General features: G+C 52.9%; 3 protein-coding genes across 9 annotated transcripts in view; 1 reads left to right on the top strand and 2 right to left on the bottom strand.

Moving 5' to 3' along the window:
* Nucleotides 1-1,475, bottom strand: part of TIAM1 (TIAM Rac1 associated GEF 1) — a 155,661-nt gene extending 154,186 nt beyond the window's left edge. For all 3 annotated transcript variants that reach the window (XM_088051022.1, XM_088051018.1, XM_088051019.1), the window contains exon 1: nt 1,116-1,475. Coding sequence is in view for 2 of the 3 variants with exons in the window: in XM_088051018.1 (XP_087907144.1) it covers nt 1,116-1,182 (67 nt within the window). In the remaining variant the exon portion in view is untranslated. The remainder of the gene's footprint in view (nt 1-1,115) is intronic.
* An 8,074-nt stretch (nt 1,476-9,549) lies between these two features.
* Nucleotides 9,550-12,662, top strand: SOD1 (superoxide dismutase 1). Its single transcript, XM_005524070.3, has 5 exons — nt 9,550-9,663; nt 10,093-10,186; nt 10,582-10,651; nt 11,965-12,079; nt 12,387-12,662. Exons 1-5 carry the CDS (start codon nt 9,589-9,591, stop codon nt 12,495-12,497), a joined length of 465 nt encoding a protein of 154 aa, XP_005524127.2. The 5' UTR covers nt 9,550-9,588; the 3' UTR covers nt 12,498-12,662.
* Nucleotides 12,663-13,005: 343 nt separating this feature from the next.
* The window catches only part of SCAF4 (SR-related CTD associated factor 4), a 39,364-nt gene continuing 35,271 nt past the window's right edge, over nt 13,006-17,098 (bottom strand). For all 5 annotated transcript variants that reach the window (XM_005524071.3, XM_014253539.2, XM_088067861.1 and 2 more), the window contains one exon: nt 13,006-15,852. In XM_005524071.3, the coding sequence (XP_005524128.2) occupies nt 15,023-15,852 (830 nt within the window). In that variant the 3' untranslated portion in view covers nt 13,006-15,022. The remainder of the gene's footprint in view (nt 15,853-17,098) is intronic.

Raw genomic sequence — 17,098 nt, 5'->3', positions numbered from 1 at the left:
CAGCCCCAAAACCCCACCGACCCAAAAGAAGAGGAACACCGAGCATGGGAATGAGCAGCAGAAGCGAGAGAATCATTAACCAACAGAGGACAGAACACTAATTAATAAGAGAACCGTGTAACTTGTAGCCAGTGGACACCAGTGCCTTTGTTTGCATCACACGCAGCCTCCCCTCAGCAGGACACGGCTCAGCCTGAAGAGAGCACCCGGGTGCTGCAAGCACTTGGATTTTGTTAAGCCTCAGCTCTAGCCTGGAGAAGCACATTTCATAATGCATAATAAATAAACATGAGCTGTGTCTGAACTGACAGTTTTTCAACACAAAAAAACTGGGAGCACCTCCCCAACACCTTTGAAAGTGTGGGGAAATCCAAACCAACCCAATGTGTATCTAATAAAGAATATTTATTTTCTAATACTATGTATTTGTTCTGCCTTTAAAAATCAAATACAAAATCTCAGATATCATTAATCGCGTGTTGCTTGCGAATCAAGTCCAAATATTAAATATCAGTTTTCTTCATTAAGCCATTGACTAATTAATGGCAGGTTTTAAATGGCATTACCACACCAAGCACTTTAGGCAGAGCATTTAATCGGCAGCATTAAACACAGGTCCTTTCCTGACTTTGATTTCAGGTGTGCCAGGGCCTCTCCACCCTCACAGCCAGGGATCTTCCTAAGATCCCACCCAGTGCTGCGCTCTGGCAGTGGAAGCCATTCCCTGTGTCCTGTCCCTCCATGCCTTGTCCCCAGTCCCTCTCCAGCTCTCCTGGAGCCCCTTCAGGCCCTGCAAGGGGCTCTGAGCTCTCCCTGGAGCCTTCTCCTCTCCAGGTGGGCACCCCCAGCTCTCCCAGCCTGACCCCAGAGCAGAGGGGCTCCAGCCCTGGGAGAATGTCAAAGGAGCAGTGGGAGGAGGGCCCAGAGGCTGAAGCTGCTGCAGGCACAGCTGTTCCATGCCCTGGTGCACAGCAGACAAGGGCAGCAGAGCCGTGTGTCCCCCAGTACTGTCCCCCTTCCCCGCTCCAGCCCCACACACGGATCCTGCAGACCTGCAGCTCGTGCCAGCTCCTATGGGCACATCTTTAACTAATCCCACCTCGTTTGAGACTTACCGGTGTGTAATGGCTGAGATTCATTAGTCATCTGACAGTTCCAGTTACTCTGCACGTCAAGCCCCATCTCTTCATTTGCAGAGCCAGGCTGTTGTGCCAAGCCCGTGTGCTGGCTGTCCCCCTCCACCTACTCACTGCTAATTCGGGAGCTGCTATTTCTGTCTGTGTGCATCCAAAGTTCGGTTTCCTCCGAAATGTTTTCAAAGGAAGCAGAAGACGGGCCTGAGCTGAAAATTCCCCCAGCTACTCATCAATTGGCCAACATCAGCAAACCTTGTTTTCAGGGAACATAGCAGGAGTAAAACACTTTCCTAGGAAAATCCTGAGTTTCTGAATGATTGAGCTGCACAAAAGAGAGTTGTTTCTGACAGGGGCACACAGGAGTAGCTCCGTCAGAAAGAAACAATTTGGTGACTCTCAATGAACAGAGTAAAACTTAACTGCAAGGGCGGCAATTCCATGATTGGAAACACAGCACAGCATTCCTCGTGGAAGAATCTGTATGGAGGAGGAAAGCTCAGAAGCAAAGTTCTGTCTCTACTGCAGACATTCCACTTGTTATATTTTGTAAATAAAGCTTTTTTCTCTTTGCAATGCACGCTGTGGTACTTCTCCTCCACATGAAAGAATGCTCTTGCTCCAGAGCAGTGCACGTCTGTACCTGAGAGACAGGAACCACAGGGGACATTTCAAGTGGGAAGACGAAAAAGAGGTTTTAAAAAATATATTGTGGAAACTGTTCTTTGAAAAATAGCAGTAGACTGTGACCAGTACAAACCAGGCCATCCAAACTTATTTGAATTAGGTCTTGTTCTGTATTGGTGCAACATTTACTTTCCTGTCAGATTTCCCCATAGCTTACAGAAGATGTTCACCACAACCCAGAAACTGTTGCCTTATTTTTGTCTTTGAAAACAGCAATGACAATGTAATAATGAAGATTTCTGGATTTATGTAAGTGACTCAGGTTGGTTGCCAACTCCATAGACAGAAAATAAGTATTCCTGCTTAGTATGAATTTTAGGGAGGACAGTCTGCTCCCCTAAGTGCAAAATATCCATCAGCCCTCAGAATCCCTTGGAGAAGCTCTCCCAAGCCTCTGCATGCTTCAAAAATCACAAAAATGCCTTTCCAGGTGCTTTCTAGCTGGTATTTCTGTCAGGCTGCAGCGAGGCTAATAGTGGGATCACATCCTCATGATGTGCCTGTAGGATTATGTAAAAGAGGGAAATGCATTTGATGAATTATTGTCCACCTCAGCCTCTCTTTGGAGAAATGCTGTTATCTGTGTTCACTGGCACTGCGGGTGAAGTGGTCTGTGAAATCAGAGTTCTCTGGATAATGGCAGAGCTGGAGCTTTCCCAGGGGTATTGCTGCTCATCCCATAGGACACACGTGAGGCAGGCAAGAGCCTTGGCTTCCAATCCTGTTTGTTGTCAGCTTATTATGTTAAAGTCTTGCTTTCAGTGTCAGTGCTAATTTCAGAGAATCCCAGAATGGTTCTGCTTGGGAGGGGGCTTAAAGCTGATCCCGTCCCACCTCCTGCCATGGGCAGGGACACCTTCCACCATCCCAGGTTGCTCCAAGCCCCATCCAATCCAGCCTTGGACACTTCCAGGGATCCAGGGGTAGCCACAGCTGCTGTGGGCACCCTGTGCCAGGGCCTGCCCCCCCTCCCAGGGAGGAATTCCTTGCCAATATCCCCCCTATCCCTGCCCTCTGGCAGTGGGAAGTTCATTCTCTCCCAGCCTGTGTTTGTCCTTGGCATTGCCCTGACCCAGGTGCAGCTTGGCTTTATTGAGCATCACGAGGTTCTCACAGGGCCACCTCTGCAGCCCATCCAGGTCCCTCTGGGTGCCCCATCCCTTCCCTCTGCTGTGTGACTCCAGCACAGAGCTGTGTCATCAGTCCCACTGTCCTTGTCACCAGCAAAGACATCAAATAGTTCTCCCACAGGAAAACAGTTGGGCTTCATGAGCTCAAGGGACTTTTCCAACCTAAACAATTCCATGGCTCTATGCCCATGAGATGTACAGAGGCACACAGCTGCTTGTGAAAGGCACGGGAGAGAGAATCCCCAGCCTTCCTGGCTAAACCATTAGCCCGGAGCTTTTTTTCCTCAAATATTAAAGTTTTCCTGATTACCTGCTGCTTAGGGGAAGGTGACTGTGCCTGTGTACAGTTTCTGAATAATTCACTTAAATTAAAGCCATACAGAAGTGGGTTATAGCATAGTCTGTCCAATGCCATCCTTGCCCAGTGAGGGAGGCACTGGGAAGCATTCCCAGCATCCTAGAGCTTTGGAGATAGCAGGGTGGAGAGCAAGTCAGAGGTGTTAGAGACCACATTCTCCCACTTGTGTGTCAGTGCGGAGTGGGGAAGGAAGGCAGGAGATGCAGGGAGGAGCGGGAGGCAGGGGTGGGAAGCAGGTCAGTGAGCTGCCCTTCAGTTTATCTGTATTTTTGAGCCACACTCAGCAGCATTGCTTCTGAAGGGCCTGTGAGCAACGGGGTCACTGCCTTGCCTCCAAATAAGCAAATTAAACCAGCAGTGCAGACCTGGGCCATTCGTGCTCCTGCTACCTGTGCTGCCATTCACTTTAAAATCCTTTTTCCCCAGACAGATTGGTTTCATGCTCATGGATGGGGTTTTTCCCCCACAAACACCTTGTCCCCCTTGTTTTTATCGCAGTCTATGCAAGATGCCATATAAAGATCTGCTCTGTGTCCCCAGAGGAATTAGAGCAATCATTTCTACCCACGTGAAAGCTTTCGGATCTTTTTCCAGACTAGTTATTTTCAACCCTTGCAAGACATATTCTCTCTTCCATGAAACTATGAGCTATCCTCCACAGTTCCTGTGGGACATGGAAGGAGGTTGTTGTTTTTTTCTTTCCAAAGTTTATGTTGCCACACAGTCCAAGATTCATCAAGGTACCAAATTTACAAGCCTAGATGGAAAAGGACGTTTATTTTTGTGGAGCTGATCAGCCTACATCATTCATCCCCTTTGCTTCCCCAGACCCCTGACTCATAAAGGTATCTTACTTTTTATTGTTGTTGTTGCTACTTCCAATTTTACAGTATTTTGCCAAAGAAAAGCGCTGTGGGAGAGCCTATCCCACAAACCTGGACCACTGACGCCATCCTGTGGCACTCCCTGACACTTACCAGCGCTAATAAACCCCGAACTGCCTGCAACAAATACTAAACTCTAAACTCTTCCCCCCACACTGTTTGCAGTCTCTGACACTGTTGTTTTTTGTCCCCATTAGAGCCCACGTTGAACCTGAAAAAATGTAAGAAACAACAAGCTGTTTCTGGCTTGTCTTAAATATATTTTCCTTTCCTACCTCTGTTTTCTGTAGAAACTGTCCGCTAGAGCTCAGTCTCTGAAGGAAACCCCAAAAATGTACATGCCCAGGGGGGACCTTGTGGCTCTCTACAGCCCCCTGCCAGGGGGTGCAGCCGGGAGGGGTCAGGCTCAGGCACAGGACAGAAGAAAGGTGCCAGGAGGCTGCAGTGAGGAGGATCTGGTTCTGGAGAGGTGCCTGGTGGGCAGAGCAGGGCTGCACCCACCCGCCCGTGCCAAGCAGCAAATTCAGTGTCTCAGGCCTCCTGGCAGAACTGCACCTGGAGCTGTGCCTTAAGCACGGCATGGCAGAGTGATCCCTGCCAGAAAATCCCTGCTCTCCAAAGCGTGGCTTAGCTGGGATCACGGCGGCAGGCCAGGATTAGGGAATGCTCTCCAGCAGCTGCGTGCCATAAGCTGCCCTGCTCCAGCTGCGGCCAAGCTTGGCACTGCCAAGCGCTTCCCAGGCTGTAACATGGTGGTTGCCAGCCAGGGGCTGTCAGGAGCCTTCCGGCCGTCCCCCCCTGGGACGGATCATCAGGCCTGGGTGTGGTTCGGCACAGATGCAGGTTCTGGAGGTGCCACAGCCTTTTCCGGAGCAGCAGCAGCACAGCCTGGCCCTGGCAGAGCCCACACGCAGGGTCTGGAGTCTCTCCACACACCCCAGTGTGGACGGGAACTTGTGCTCCTGCCCTCAACTCCATCAGTCCCAGCCCAGCCCCTGGCCTTGCAGACACACAGAGGTGCTCTGAGCACATTTTGGGAAGGAGTTCCAGCCCGCAGGAACGGCGGCTGCCGGCAGGCACGGGGGGTACAAAGTCTGCAGGCTGCCTCCTGCAGCGCCCTTCAGCCCTTTGGCACGGCTGGAGACTGCGGAAAAACTTCCACACGGATGTGGAGCACATCAATATTAATGAATAAACACTCCACAGTGCTGTGGAAACTGTATGAAAATACCTGGCTGGTGCATTTTCCAGCCGAGTTCCCACTTATTAATGGCTGGAATTAAACCAGCAGCACCCCAAAGCCTCATTTTACTGACTGCTCTACAAACCCAGTGTGGTGCTCCTGAAGGAACTCACCCACTCCCAACCATCCAGAGCTCCCAGAGAAGAAACCATGTATTTAAAACCCCAAATAAAACCACAGCTTTGTTATTCTGGACACCCGCCTGTTACATTCTGTTTGTCTTTCCTGCTTTCCTGCAGAAACAGGGTAGTTTACCCTGTTGTAGCATTTATTTTCTAACTGTGTTATTAATTAGCATTTTCCCTGTGGTTTTGTACTTTGCATCTCGAGGATTTCCCAACACAACTGAGTTAAATCTGAGCCGCTTCCCCCTCGGGTGTCCTGACACCTGCTGTAGCACTAAACTGTGCATGTGGCAAAAATGAGAGTGCAGGGCAGTTTGTGCCTGAAATAAATCCAGCTGAAGCCCCCTGGATCTTACCTCTGACACCTGCTCACATGGGCTGGGATTTGCAGAGTTTTATATTTAGTTTAGTTACCACTGTAAGAATTTTGACAAATAAAAACCTGGCAATAAAATCTAAGACCAAGCTTTTCTTTCTCATCACTGTGAATGAAATCCTTATTCAGACATTTTATACAAAGCATGACAAGGTACAGGGTTTCTCTGGACTTTGTTGATTTTTATCCAAGTTGATATTTTGAAATCTACATCCCAGAAATATATCTCTATATTTATACACAGACACACAGTGTTTTGGTTGCATTCCTTTAGGTGCCTTTCAGTGGCCAAAATAGGATTCCTGAGTGCATAAACATTTTGAGAGACTCACATTTAAAAAAAACCAAAAAAAAACAAGGAACAACAACATTTTTTCAGACTGTGCTTTCTGGACAATATTCTGTCCTTGGCCAGTTTCAGAAGGGATGTTCCCATGCTCTAGTTAACAGCTTAAAAACCATTTAAAACTCCAGCTAAGTTTCAGTTTGGTTGCGCTCATCCCTGTGTGCCACAGCAGCAGCAGCTCCCACAAAGCCCTCAGCAGATTGTTCTGCAAACGCAGGGCAATCCTCAGAATCCCTGTTTTCATCCATCCTGGCTTTCCTGGCTTTGTGGTCCCAGTCTCAGCCTGTCAGGCTGTTTCCACGGGGAAACACGGCCAGGCCTTGGTATTGTGTGGAATAATTAAAGCACTTGGTGAAAGGGAACTGGCAGGAATAGCAGGAATATTACAAACAATGACAGCAGTGGGCAGACCTTGGGCAGCACCGGTGCCCTGGCAGGTTGATGCTTTGTACCACAGCGGGTACAAAGTTCTTAAGCAACATTTACACAACCTCTCCTCTGCGGTTCATATTTCACTGGCAGCACAAAGATTTGCTCAGCCCAGCCGCGAGTGAATGTTGGTTTTAATCTCGCCTGTTCCGCGTCAATTCCGTGGACACTCTGGTTAGCAGCAGCGCTTCCCCTCGTTCCAGCAGCAGCCTTTCCCCTAGAGAGCCGCCAATTTGTAGTGAAAGAATAATTTCCACAGCACAGTTTCACCTTGGAAGTGCCACACATGCATAAACTCAGTGAATTCCCCACGTGCAATCCAAGGGGAAGTGTTAATGACACCCAGCGGCTTGCTCGGGACACCGGCTCCAACAACCCCCAGTGAAATGGGCATTCCAGGCTTAATTCAGCTCCATGGTTTTCCCAGAGAACCATCCCAAGCAGGAGGGACGATATATTTGCACCAGATGTACGGTTGCCACAGGAAACACAGCTCTCAAAATTCCCTCTTAGTTTTAAACTTGTATAAAATCCCAGAGAAATTGCACCCTCAAGGGTTTTATCCTTGCTCTAGGCCACCATTCTGCAGCACCTAAGGGTTGGGATTTTTTGTTACTTTGTCACATTTTGCTGAAAAGTTAATTAACTTTTCTCCATGACGTTTAGATTGCTGTTAACCTCCATCTCACAGCAGTTATTTCATCGCTCTTTAAATTGATTTAGGATTAGAGAGAATCAAGCTGCTCTTTCTCTTCTGTCCTCTCTACTCCAAATAACAAAATAATTACATCACCGTTTGATGTGACAGGGTCAAATGATGATTTTTGTGCTGTCAAACACCCCGTTCAGCTGCACTGGGGGGTGGGTGGGTGGGTTTTCTCACCTCCTGGTGAGATTTAATAAAATGAAGTTAAAAAGAAGTATGGGGGAGAAAACATTACATAAAACGCTTCCCTGGCTTCTGGATGTAAATGAGCACAGCAGTAACGGATATTCTGGTATTTCTATTGCACTTGTGAAAGAAAAGGCTCATATAGAACACTCTCAAGGCTGTGACTTGTGTAGGATTACTCACCTCTTCCTGCAGGAATTCATGTGTTAGTCCTTGAAATCCCCACCTCTCCAGAGTGTCCCAGAGCAGGGCAGCTTTGTCAGCAGAGTTCTGCCCAGCCGGGGCACCCCAGGAGTCCTCTGAAATTACCTGGGGTTCTTTCACCTCACCTATGAAGAAACCTGACACCTCTCGTCCATCTGTTTGTGCCACAAGAAGGGCAGATCTTGGAACTCACTTCTAGGGAGGAAACAATAAACCTGATGGAAACACCAGGGCAGGTTTGGAGGTCACTCAAATAAGAGAAAGCCCTGCACAAAAGGGCCCCGAAGGGTGAGAAGAGTGATCAGGGAAGTAAAATGAGACCGTACCATCTAAATAAAGGTTACAAACCTCTGTGAATGGAACAAGGGCCACCTCCAGAGCACTGGAACCTCTCCTCCTGCTGGAGCAAGGCTCAGGGTGCTGCTGCTGTGCCACAAGCACAGACCTGTTTCCTCACAAGTTACTGAGTCTCCTCTCCAGGCACATCAGGACTGACACTCCAAGGAGTTTATCTCACGCTGCCAAGGCACCTCCTAGATGGGAAGCTCTGGCTGGCTCTCTTCCCAGCATCTTTCCAGGGTTAAACTACGAATCCCAGTGTGTCTCTCAGGCAAACAGTCTCCATGTATTTCTGTGCATCAAGTTTTTTTCACCTGATTTGGTGTTATCAAGCAAACAAATCTCTGCTTCAGTAATGTCACCTGAGCTGTGACTCAGGTCTTTTGTGCGAATCTGGTGTGTGGAACAAGCACAACCCCTCTGCATCCTTCCCTGGCCTAATGAGGGCCCAAAACTGCCACTTAAAACTGCCTGGGCTTTAAGTCGTTTATATCTCTGTCATAGACAGAGATTAATAAAAAACCCCGTGGGCAGCAAGGGAGGGGGATTGTGCCCCTCTGCCCCTGAGCTGAGGTGAGAGCCCACCTGCAGAGCTGCCCCAGCCCTGGGGCCAGCAGCACAAGGAGCTGGAGCTGCTGCAGAGAGTCCAGAGGAGGAGCAGCTTCAAAGTGAGAGTTTGGTTTAGAATGGATATTGGGAAGGAATTGTTCCCTGTGAGGGTGATGAGCCCTGGCACACGGTGCCCAGAGAAGCTGTGGCTGCCCCTGGACCCCTGGAAGTGTCCAAGGCCAGGCTGGACGGGGCTTGGAGCAGCCTGGGATGGTGGAACGTGTCCCTGCCCATGGAATGGGTGAATCTGGATGCGTTTAAGGTCCCTCCCAACCCAAACCTTTCCGTGTTTACACAAAGCCCCAGGTACTCTGAAACCTTTCTGTGATTGTGATTTAAGTTCCAAACACTCTCAGGGCAGAGGGGCAGCCTCACAGCCGCATTCCGGTTTCCGATGGGAGCGGAGCATCCGCCCCAGCGCTGCGCTGCCGCGGGAGCGGTGCGAGGGGGAGCGCAGGGCAGGGAAACAGCGCTGCCGCTCGTCCCCGCGGCACGGCCGAGGACACAGCCGTGAGCGATGCCGTGAGCAGCATCGCCCTGCCCGCTCCCTCTGAATCCCTCCCGGTCCCGATCCCGGTCCCGGTCCCGATCCCGATCCCGATCCTGATCCAGGTCCCGGTGCCCGTTATGCTCCTCCCGCCGCCAGGGGGCGCATCCACGCACCGCGCGTGCCTCTCTCGGCCCCGCCCCTCCCGCCTCCCCGCGCTGCGATTGGCCGAGCCGCGCGCGCCGCGCAGTGCCATTGGCCGCGGCGCCGTCGCCCGCCGTGTATATAAGAACGGGAGCAGGCCGTGCTCATAGTCCGCGAGCGCTGTGGGCGGGGCGGGAACAAGATGGTGGTGGCGCGGGCCGTGTGCGTGATGCGAGGCGAGGGGGCTGTGCAGGGCGTCATCCACTTCGAGCAGCAGGTGAGGGCATGGCCGGGCCGCTGAGACCCCTCCTCGGCGGCTGCGAAGCGCCCCGGGTCCCCCTTTCCAGCCTCCTCCCCGTGGGCAGCGGGGCGGGCTCAGCTCGAGGGCTCTGCGGTTCCAAATGGCCGCGGCCCTCGGGAGCTGCGCCGTCCCTGGTGGTCGGCCGAGGAGCCGCGGCCGCGGGATCAGCCGCGCTCCGCTGTGAAAGTACGGGGCTTTTCTGGAAGGCCCCATCAGATAACGGGTACTCCTGCGTTTAGTGAAAAAACAGGGGAAGGAATGTGTTGGAGAGCGTTAAAGGAACGCGGACATTCTGGGCAGTGTCGTGGGCTCGTAGCGGGGCCTCCGGTGCTTTCTGTCACCTTGGTGTGACACGGAGCTGTGTAATGCTGAAGTCCTTGCGGTGGTAAATCCTCTCCTTTGAAGGGTACCGGACCGGTGAAAGTCACTGGGAAAATCACTGGATTGGCCGATGGAGAGCACGGCTTCCACGTCCATGAGTTCGGTGACAACACCAATGGTAAGATGTCCCTCCGGGCCTTCGGGTCACGGCTGGAAAGTGCCGGCTCAGCTCTGAAGAGCTGCTCGTGGTGGGGCAGCAGCAGCAGCTTGGCTCTCACGGCTGCAAATCTGTGTGAGGAAATAGTGACGCTTCCCGAGGAATTGCTTCCTGGATAATACGCTGAGCATGTTGAGACTGGTGGTCAAGACCTGACATACCAAGCCCTCACCTGAACGCTTGAATAACCCAGCATTATGAAATAAGAAAGCTTGGGGCTGAGCCTGGGACTTGTGTGTAGCAGGTGATTTATCTGCAGGGGATTAGCAGGGCATGGCACGCCAGAGGAGCTGTTTGCTGTGCTGGGAGCAGCAGGTTTATCCTGGGATCCTGCCTGACGCTCTGCTGTGTTCCAGGGTGCACCAGTGCTGGCCCCCACTTCAACCCAGAGCAGAAGAAGCACGGGGCTCCCAGTGATGCCGAGAGGTGAGTCCAGGGCATGGACGTGCCAGAAAAACCCTGCTGATTCCTGCAGGGTTCCCGAGGTCACTTAGCCGTACTTTGCTAACTCCAGCGGTTTGTTTTGCTGAGTGTGGTGTGAAATACTCTCCCGGGGGCGTTTTCTGGTCTTGTCGTGGCTTGGGAGGGAGGGACAGCGAGGGCCTGATGCTGGCGCTGGGTATCTGTACCTCAGTGGGATGTGGGGCCTGGCTCTTCCCGGGGAGCGGCTCTCCCAGCCCGGTTCCCTCGGTGCCAGAGGAGTGGGGTGTGGGAGAGGAGCGGGGAGCAGGGCTCAGGCAGCCTGGCCTCGCACAGGGGCCGGCCTGGGAACGCTCACGTTGGTGTCTGTGAGCGCTCCTCGTGTGGCTGGTAAATCCCACCTGAGCCTCAGGCCGGGCAGAGCTGAATGCTGGATGCGGGCCAGCTCCTGCATGACACAGCATGAAACGTGTGTCGGGGCCCTGGCAGCCGCTGCTCGGGGCTAAAGGTTGGGATTGCACGGACATTGTGGCTTCTGGAGCCTTGGCAGATCCTGCTCCTGGTGTGGCTGTAGGCAGGGGAGTCCCTTAGGAGGGGTGCAAGAAGTGGAATGTGCTTTTATCAGTGGACAGAAACAACTGGACTGAAGCTTCCTGGAAGCTTAAATCAATCAAATTCCTCAGGGGAGAGCTGCCATTAACCTAGTTTTATAGGACTCGGTTAAAAATATGGAATTTGTGTAAGAAGCTGGTGGTCAGCTCTGGGCCTGCTGAGCCAGTCACCAGGCAGGGATGTGTCAGTATTCCAGGTTCTGAATCTGGACAGAGGAGCCTGATAGAACAGGATCAGCTGCATTTTGAGTGGATGCTGTGCTTGGGGCAGGTGTGCAGGGCACAGCACACCAGGAGTCCTGTGAAAATTGCACTGCTGGAGGCTGTGTTTTCCAGGGAAGCCTTAGCAGAGATGCAGCGCTGATAGAAGCTGTGTGGGAGAGCTGTATGCCAAGCGATGGGGCAATGCCAGACTGGAATCATCATCCTGGCACTGGCTGGAACTGAGCAGTTCCTGCATTGCCTTTGACCTGCTGTCTGACAAACTGCTTTTCCTAATCCTCCTTTAACCAAAAGCCTGTAGCTGCCTGTGCCATAGCTGAGCTGTCATGGACAGCAAAAGCTCTGAGAACAGCGGCAGTGTTGCACCAAGTGTGCAGGAAAAGGTTGTTCCACTGGATTTGGGAGCCTTAGTTATGCTTGACATAAACTCCCTTGGAAGAGCTCTCAGTCCAGGCCACTTTGTGAGTTTGCTGTGTTTTTGTGCAGGCACGTGGGAGACCTGGGCAATGTGACTGCCAAAGGAGGCGTGGCTGAGGTGGAGATCCAGGATTCCGTCATTTCCCTCTCCGGACCACACAGCATCATCGGCCGCACCATGGTGGTGAGTGGTCAGGGGCCTTGGGGAGCTCCTGAACAGGGAGAGGGGATTTACAGCCATCCCTCTGTGTCTCAGCGTGGCACTTGACTGCCATGAACCCAAATTCCCTGCCAGCCTTCCACAGATGTCCCTCTCCGACTCTGCCCCTTCCCGCTGTGGGTGCCTGAACCCCTCTGGAGCTGGAGGCAGCTCCAGTCACAAGTTTTTAGCACGGATACCAGTTTGGCATCGTGTAATTAGTCTGGTGGTGGTGCTGCTGCTGCCAGGATCCACAGTGGGATCAATTAAGGTGCCTTCACTTCTCTTGCAGGTGCATGAGAAGCGGGATGACCTGGGTAGAGGGGGAGATAACGAGAGCACAGTGACTGGAAACGCAGGCCCCCGCCTGGCCTGTGGAGTGATTGGCATTGCCAAGAGCTAAGTGTGGCACCTGCAGTGCTCTTCCATTGCTGCTCTTGCCCTTCCTCCTGCAAGCCAAGATTTGTCATTAATCTCCTGCTCCTCTGCATCCCACGCAGCACTCACACGCTGGAGACTGACTGAGTTTTGTATGATGTACATTCAATTAAAATGCCCCTGATGGAAAGGCTCTGTGGTCTCTGCTCACACCCCTGCTGTCACCATTCCGTGTCACATCCCTGCTGTGAGGGAAGATGTGAGTAGTGCTCCCATCCCAGACCCCGGACGAGCCCCGCGCGCTCTGGCAGAGCAGCAGCCCCCAGGTGTGTCCGGGCTTCCTCCTGGGGGAGGAGCAGCATTTGTAGGCTTCAAACTCGTGTAATAAATGTTCTGGGCAGATACACCCGGGTCTGGCTGTCTGTGAACAGGGGACCACCCCACACCTGCCCCTGTTGGCAAGGGGGACCTGAGCTTCAGCATGTGCGTGGTTAAATTCCATCGGCAAGAGGTTGCAGGCAGTATCCCAGGAGAGACCAGTGTGTGTCTGTGCCAGCCTCCATCCTGTTCTGGTGTGTCCTTGAGAGACACATTTCAGGGTCTCCCTTAACAGAGAAAAGGAGTTGTTTTAATGAGGACTTGTATCAGTGTTCCTTCCTTCTGTACTTCAGGATATTCATGGAAGCATCAGGCTGCAGTTGGTGGGTAACCCCATTCCACTGAGGCACATTACTAAGGGAACTGGGTAGTAGAGTAGAAATGCTGTAAAAATACTTCAAACTTACGTTCCCTCGTGCTGCCAGAGCACTGTGTGAGTCTTCAGCTCCCTGTGCCTTGTTCAGAGGGCTGCTGCTGCAGAAGGGGGTAAGGAGTTGCTCCAGTTTTCCAGGCTCTGCTTTCAAGTCCCTACTGAGGCAGAGAATAGGGGTGGGATTTGCGTGAACAAGGGCAGCCTTGTGTCTCGTTCTTGTCTCCTGCTCCTTAAGGAGGTGTTCTCAGTGAAACAAACCCTCCCTCCTTACAGAGCTGGGGCAGCTTTTTCCAAGGCTCAATCCTCGATGTGTGGGACACGGGAACGGCCCAGGGGCCTGGCAGGAAACAACCACTGAGGACACAAGTTTTAACACATGGAAGTTGAGGTCACTACAATCTGTAAACAGGTTCTTTCTCTCTTTATTCTGCTATTTCAAGAACATAAAAATAGATCTCCTCTCCCCAGTCCAGAGCTCCACAGTGGCTCTCCCACCCTCTCCCTCCCACAGAGATAATTCCCTCTGCTGCTGGGCAGCTGTGAAAAAGGACTGATGTAAGGAAGCAGCTGCCCTTTCCTTGGGGCAAAATCCCCAACTTTAAAAGTAGAACACACCTATAGCAAGGAGAAAAAACCCATTGACTATGCACAGGATTCGTACAGGTTTGCCCCGGCGCTGCTGGGTTATGGGAGCTCTGAGCCACAGCTGAGCCACGTGGGGTGGGCAGAACAAGTTCCCTTGCCCAGGGATTGGCCATGGAGAAACTGCAGCTGCCCTCGGCACAGCTGACAGAACCTGGAAGTGCTGTGGAGAGGAGGTGGCACAGCACCCAGAACAGCAGGAGCTGCCCTCTGTCCCCAGCCCAGGGGGGCACAACCTACCTCTGGCAGGCTGAGGAGGGCCTGGCGTTCCCGCAGGAGCAGCCCCATCTCCGCCGAGGAGGGGCCCAGTGCTTGTCCCAGCCCCGCCTCCAGAGCCAGGCTGGAATTTTGGTGCCTCCCGACAAGTACAAAAGCTGGGGAGCGGGTGCGTGCAGCCCAGCAAAGGCTTTGTAACATCGGAGCGGCCCCGACGGTGCCTGAAGGTGTCACTTCTCAAAAAAAGGCAAATTAAGGGCAGCAGGAACCACAGAACCAGTTGGGAGGGGGGAGGGGAAAAAAAATAAAGCAAAGAATGGATTGCATTGCAAACACTAAAACAGTTAACTCTGCAATTAACATCTTAAAACTAACTTTTACCTGGGGTGGTCAAGTAGCTCATTAAAATGCAGCAATCTAAAATTCCAGAGGACTGTTACAAATAAAAATTTGCTTCTGTGAATCGCTACACAAACAGATGGATTTCCTTTAACAAACAGAACCAAACCAGTCTAATTTAGACTCCGGTACAGCATCAACAGTTCCAACTTTAGGCTGCTGAACACTCCTTTTCCACTTCAGTGCAGCGTAGGAAGAATAGCACACGTTAAAAGTTTGTTACGAAAATAGAGTTTATTAAAAACACATCCCTATTGTTTTGAGGAGCTTTCACCGTTACCTTTTCTTAAATTAAAAAAAAAATAGAAAGCACTTCTACTTCTGATTCGTAAACTTTTTAAAGTCAAAACTTTAAAAAAGTTACAGCAAAAATGGGTAATATTTTAATCATCTCTTCAGTATTTTATGTTATGTTGTGGCTATTTTAAATAGAAGGGAAGCAGTCAAATTGCTCACAGTGCCCCGCGTCGGGGGCGCAGGGGCGGAAGCGGATTTACAGCACTGTACAACTAAAGCTCGACACTCCAAGCCGGGCTGCGGCCCTAGCGCGGCGCCTCGGCCGCGGAGCCCGTGTCCTTGTCCGCCTGTTCCAGGGATGAGGTAGCCTCGGACGCCGACTCCGGCGCGGGTTTCGCGCCCGCGGGCTCAGCGTCTCCCGCAGCGAGTTCTGAAACAAGTTCCGCGCCCTCCGTTTTGCTGCCGTGGGGCTCGTGGTTTTTGTCGCCTTCCGCCCTGTCTGTCACCTCCGCCTTCTCCTTGCCGCGGGTTTCTTCCTTGTCTCTGCGAGACTCCCGATCCCTGGAATCCCTCTCCCTGTCTCGGTGGCCGCTGGAGCGCCTGTTCCTGTCCTCCGAGTCCCTGTGCCTGTCGCGCTCGGGGCTGCGGCGTCCCCAGTCTCGCCTGTCGCGGCCGCCCGGCCGCTCGTGCTCCCGGTCGTCGCGGCCGCCGTAGCGCTCCCGGTCGTTCTCCACCCGGTTCCCGAAGGATCTCCTCCCGAACCGCTCCTGGTCTCTGCTGGGCGTGAACTGCCTGTCGTTCCTGAACTGCCGCCCGCCCCTGCTCTCCTCGGGCCCGCCGCCGCCCGGGCCGCCGCCGGGCCGCACGAAGTGGCCGGGCGGAGGGAAGGGCGTTTTCATTCCGTGCGGGGGAGGCATCCCGAAGCCGCCGGGGCCCGGCGGGGGCCCTCTGTGCATCATGTGCGGGGGCATGTGGCGCGGGGGCATCATGGGGAAGCGCGGCAGCGGCGGCGGCGGCGGCATTCCCGGCGGGCGCTGCAGCGGGATCAGCCCGGGCCGGGCGCCCAGCAGCCCCGTGGACGGAGTCTGCAGCCCCACCACGGGCGCGGGCGGCGGCGGGGCCACGCCCTGCGTGCCTGCAAGGAACACACAAGGGACAGTCAGAGCCGGGCAGGAGGGGACACGGAGCGTTTCCGTGACTTCAAACCCAACCTGCGGTTAGCCCGGGAAAAGAGCACCCCAGAACCCGGAGCGGAGCTCCCTGGGCTCTCCACGCACTGCCCGGGCAGCAGCGGCTGCCAACGCCGCGCTGTGTGCTGCTGGCAGCGATGACCGTGCCCAGGGCAGCGACTAATCTCTCTTCACAGAGGATTCCTTAGGGGAGAGCCTCTGCCCTTGTGCAGGTCAGGGCTCAGCCCCCCGTTTCCTCATCTGACTGCAGCCAAAGCTCCTTCCTGGTGTTGTGCTTCCAGGTGAAGATACCTCACCCCCCCACTCGGATTCAAACATTTCCCCCTGCTACCAACAGCAGCTGAACACCCCAGAGCTGCACAGCATCAGCAAGAGGCTCAAGCACACAGGCAGCAGAGATGAGGCTGGAATACAGCTGGAGCACAGATCTGCCATTCCAGGGAAAAGGGACACACACCAAAGATTCATTGCAGTAGAATAAACCTTGCAGTGTAAACTAAAAGGAAATGCAACAGGTCATTCCTGATTTTTTCTGTAATAGTGTTTCATCCATTACAGCACAAATTCAGCACCAACTATTTTCCAGTTTTATTCCTAAGCTCTTCAAAGGAGGAAAAAAACTCCCTCTCCAAACGTACGGAGCCAGAAGGAAGGAAGAACCCTGAGCTGCAGCTGGAGCCTTCCCACCCCAGGGCAGGTGCCTCCTCAGTCTGAAGCAGGAGCACTGTCCTGTGTTCCCAGAGCCCTCACACTGCTCCATCTGCTCCTGCTGCCCTAGAAACCCAGCCCCCGCCAGGGCAGAGGCAGAACGGAGCACTGTGGAAAGTGATGTTGGAATTAGTGTCAGCAGTGACAGGTGCACGTGGGTGCAGCTCCCCACCTTCAGCTCTGTGTGTTCAGCGCTCCTTTCCCCAGCTGTGGCACCTGGCCCCAGGCAGACCTGAGCCTCCTGAGCTACCCTCTCACCACACCACTGCCTTTGAGGGACATCTCTGACAGGAACCTTTTCACCTTTTTACCTCAGTGCTCTTTAAGTTGATATTGGAAGGAAGCTGTATTTTGCCAGTGCAAAGACTCTTGTGACATCTTTAAGTTCATGATACCCTCTCCCCTTCCTCTCCAAGCAGTCAGACACTGCTCCACAGGTCACACTCTTGGAGAGAAATGGTCCAGTACCAACAGCATTTTTTT

This window comes from Pseudopodoces humilis, chromosome 2 (assembly GCF_049639895.1).
Source record: "Pseudopodoces humilis isolate 2021_Gansu_Grassland_sample_001 chromosome 2, ASM4963989v1, whole genome shotgun sequence".
Lineage (NCBI taxonomy): Eukaryota > Metazoa > Chordata > Aves > Passeriformes > Paridae > Pseudopodoces > Pseudopodoces humilis.
Note: the sequence above shows the minus strand (reverse complement) of the source record. Positions and strands in the feature narration are given on the sequence as shown.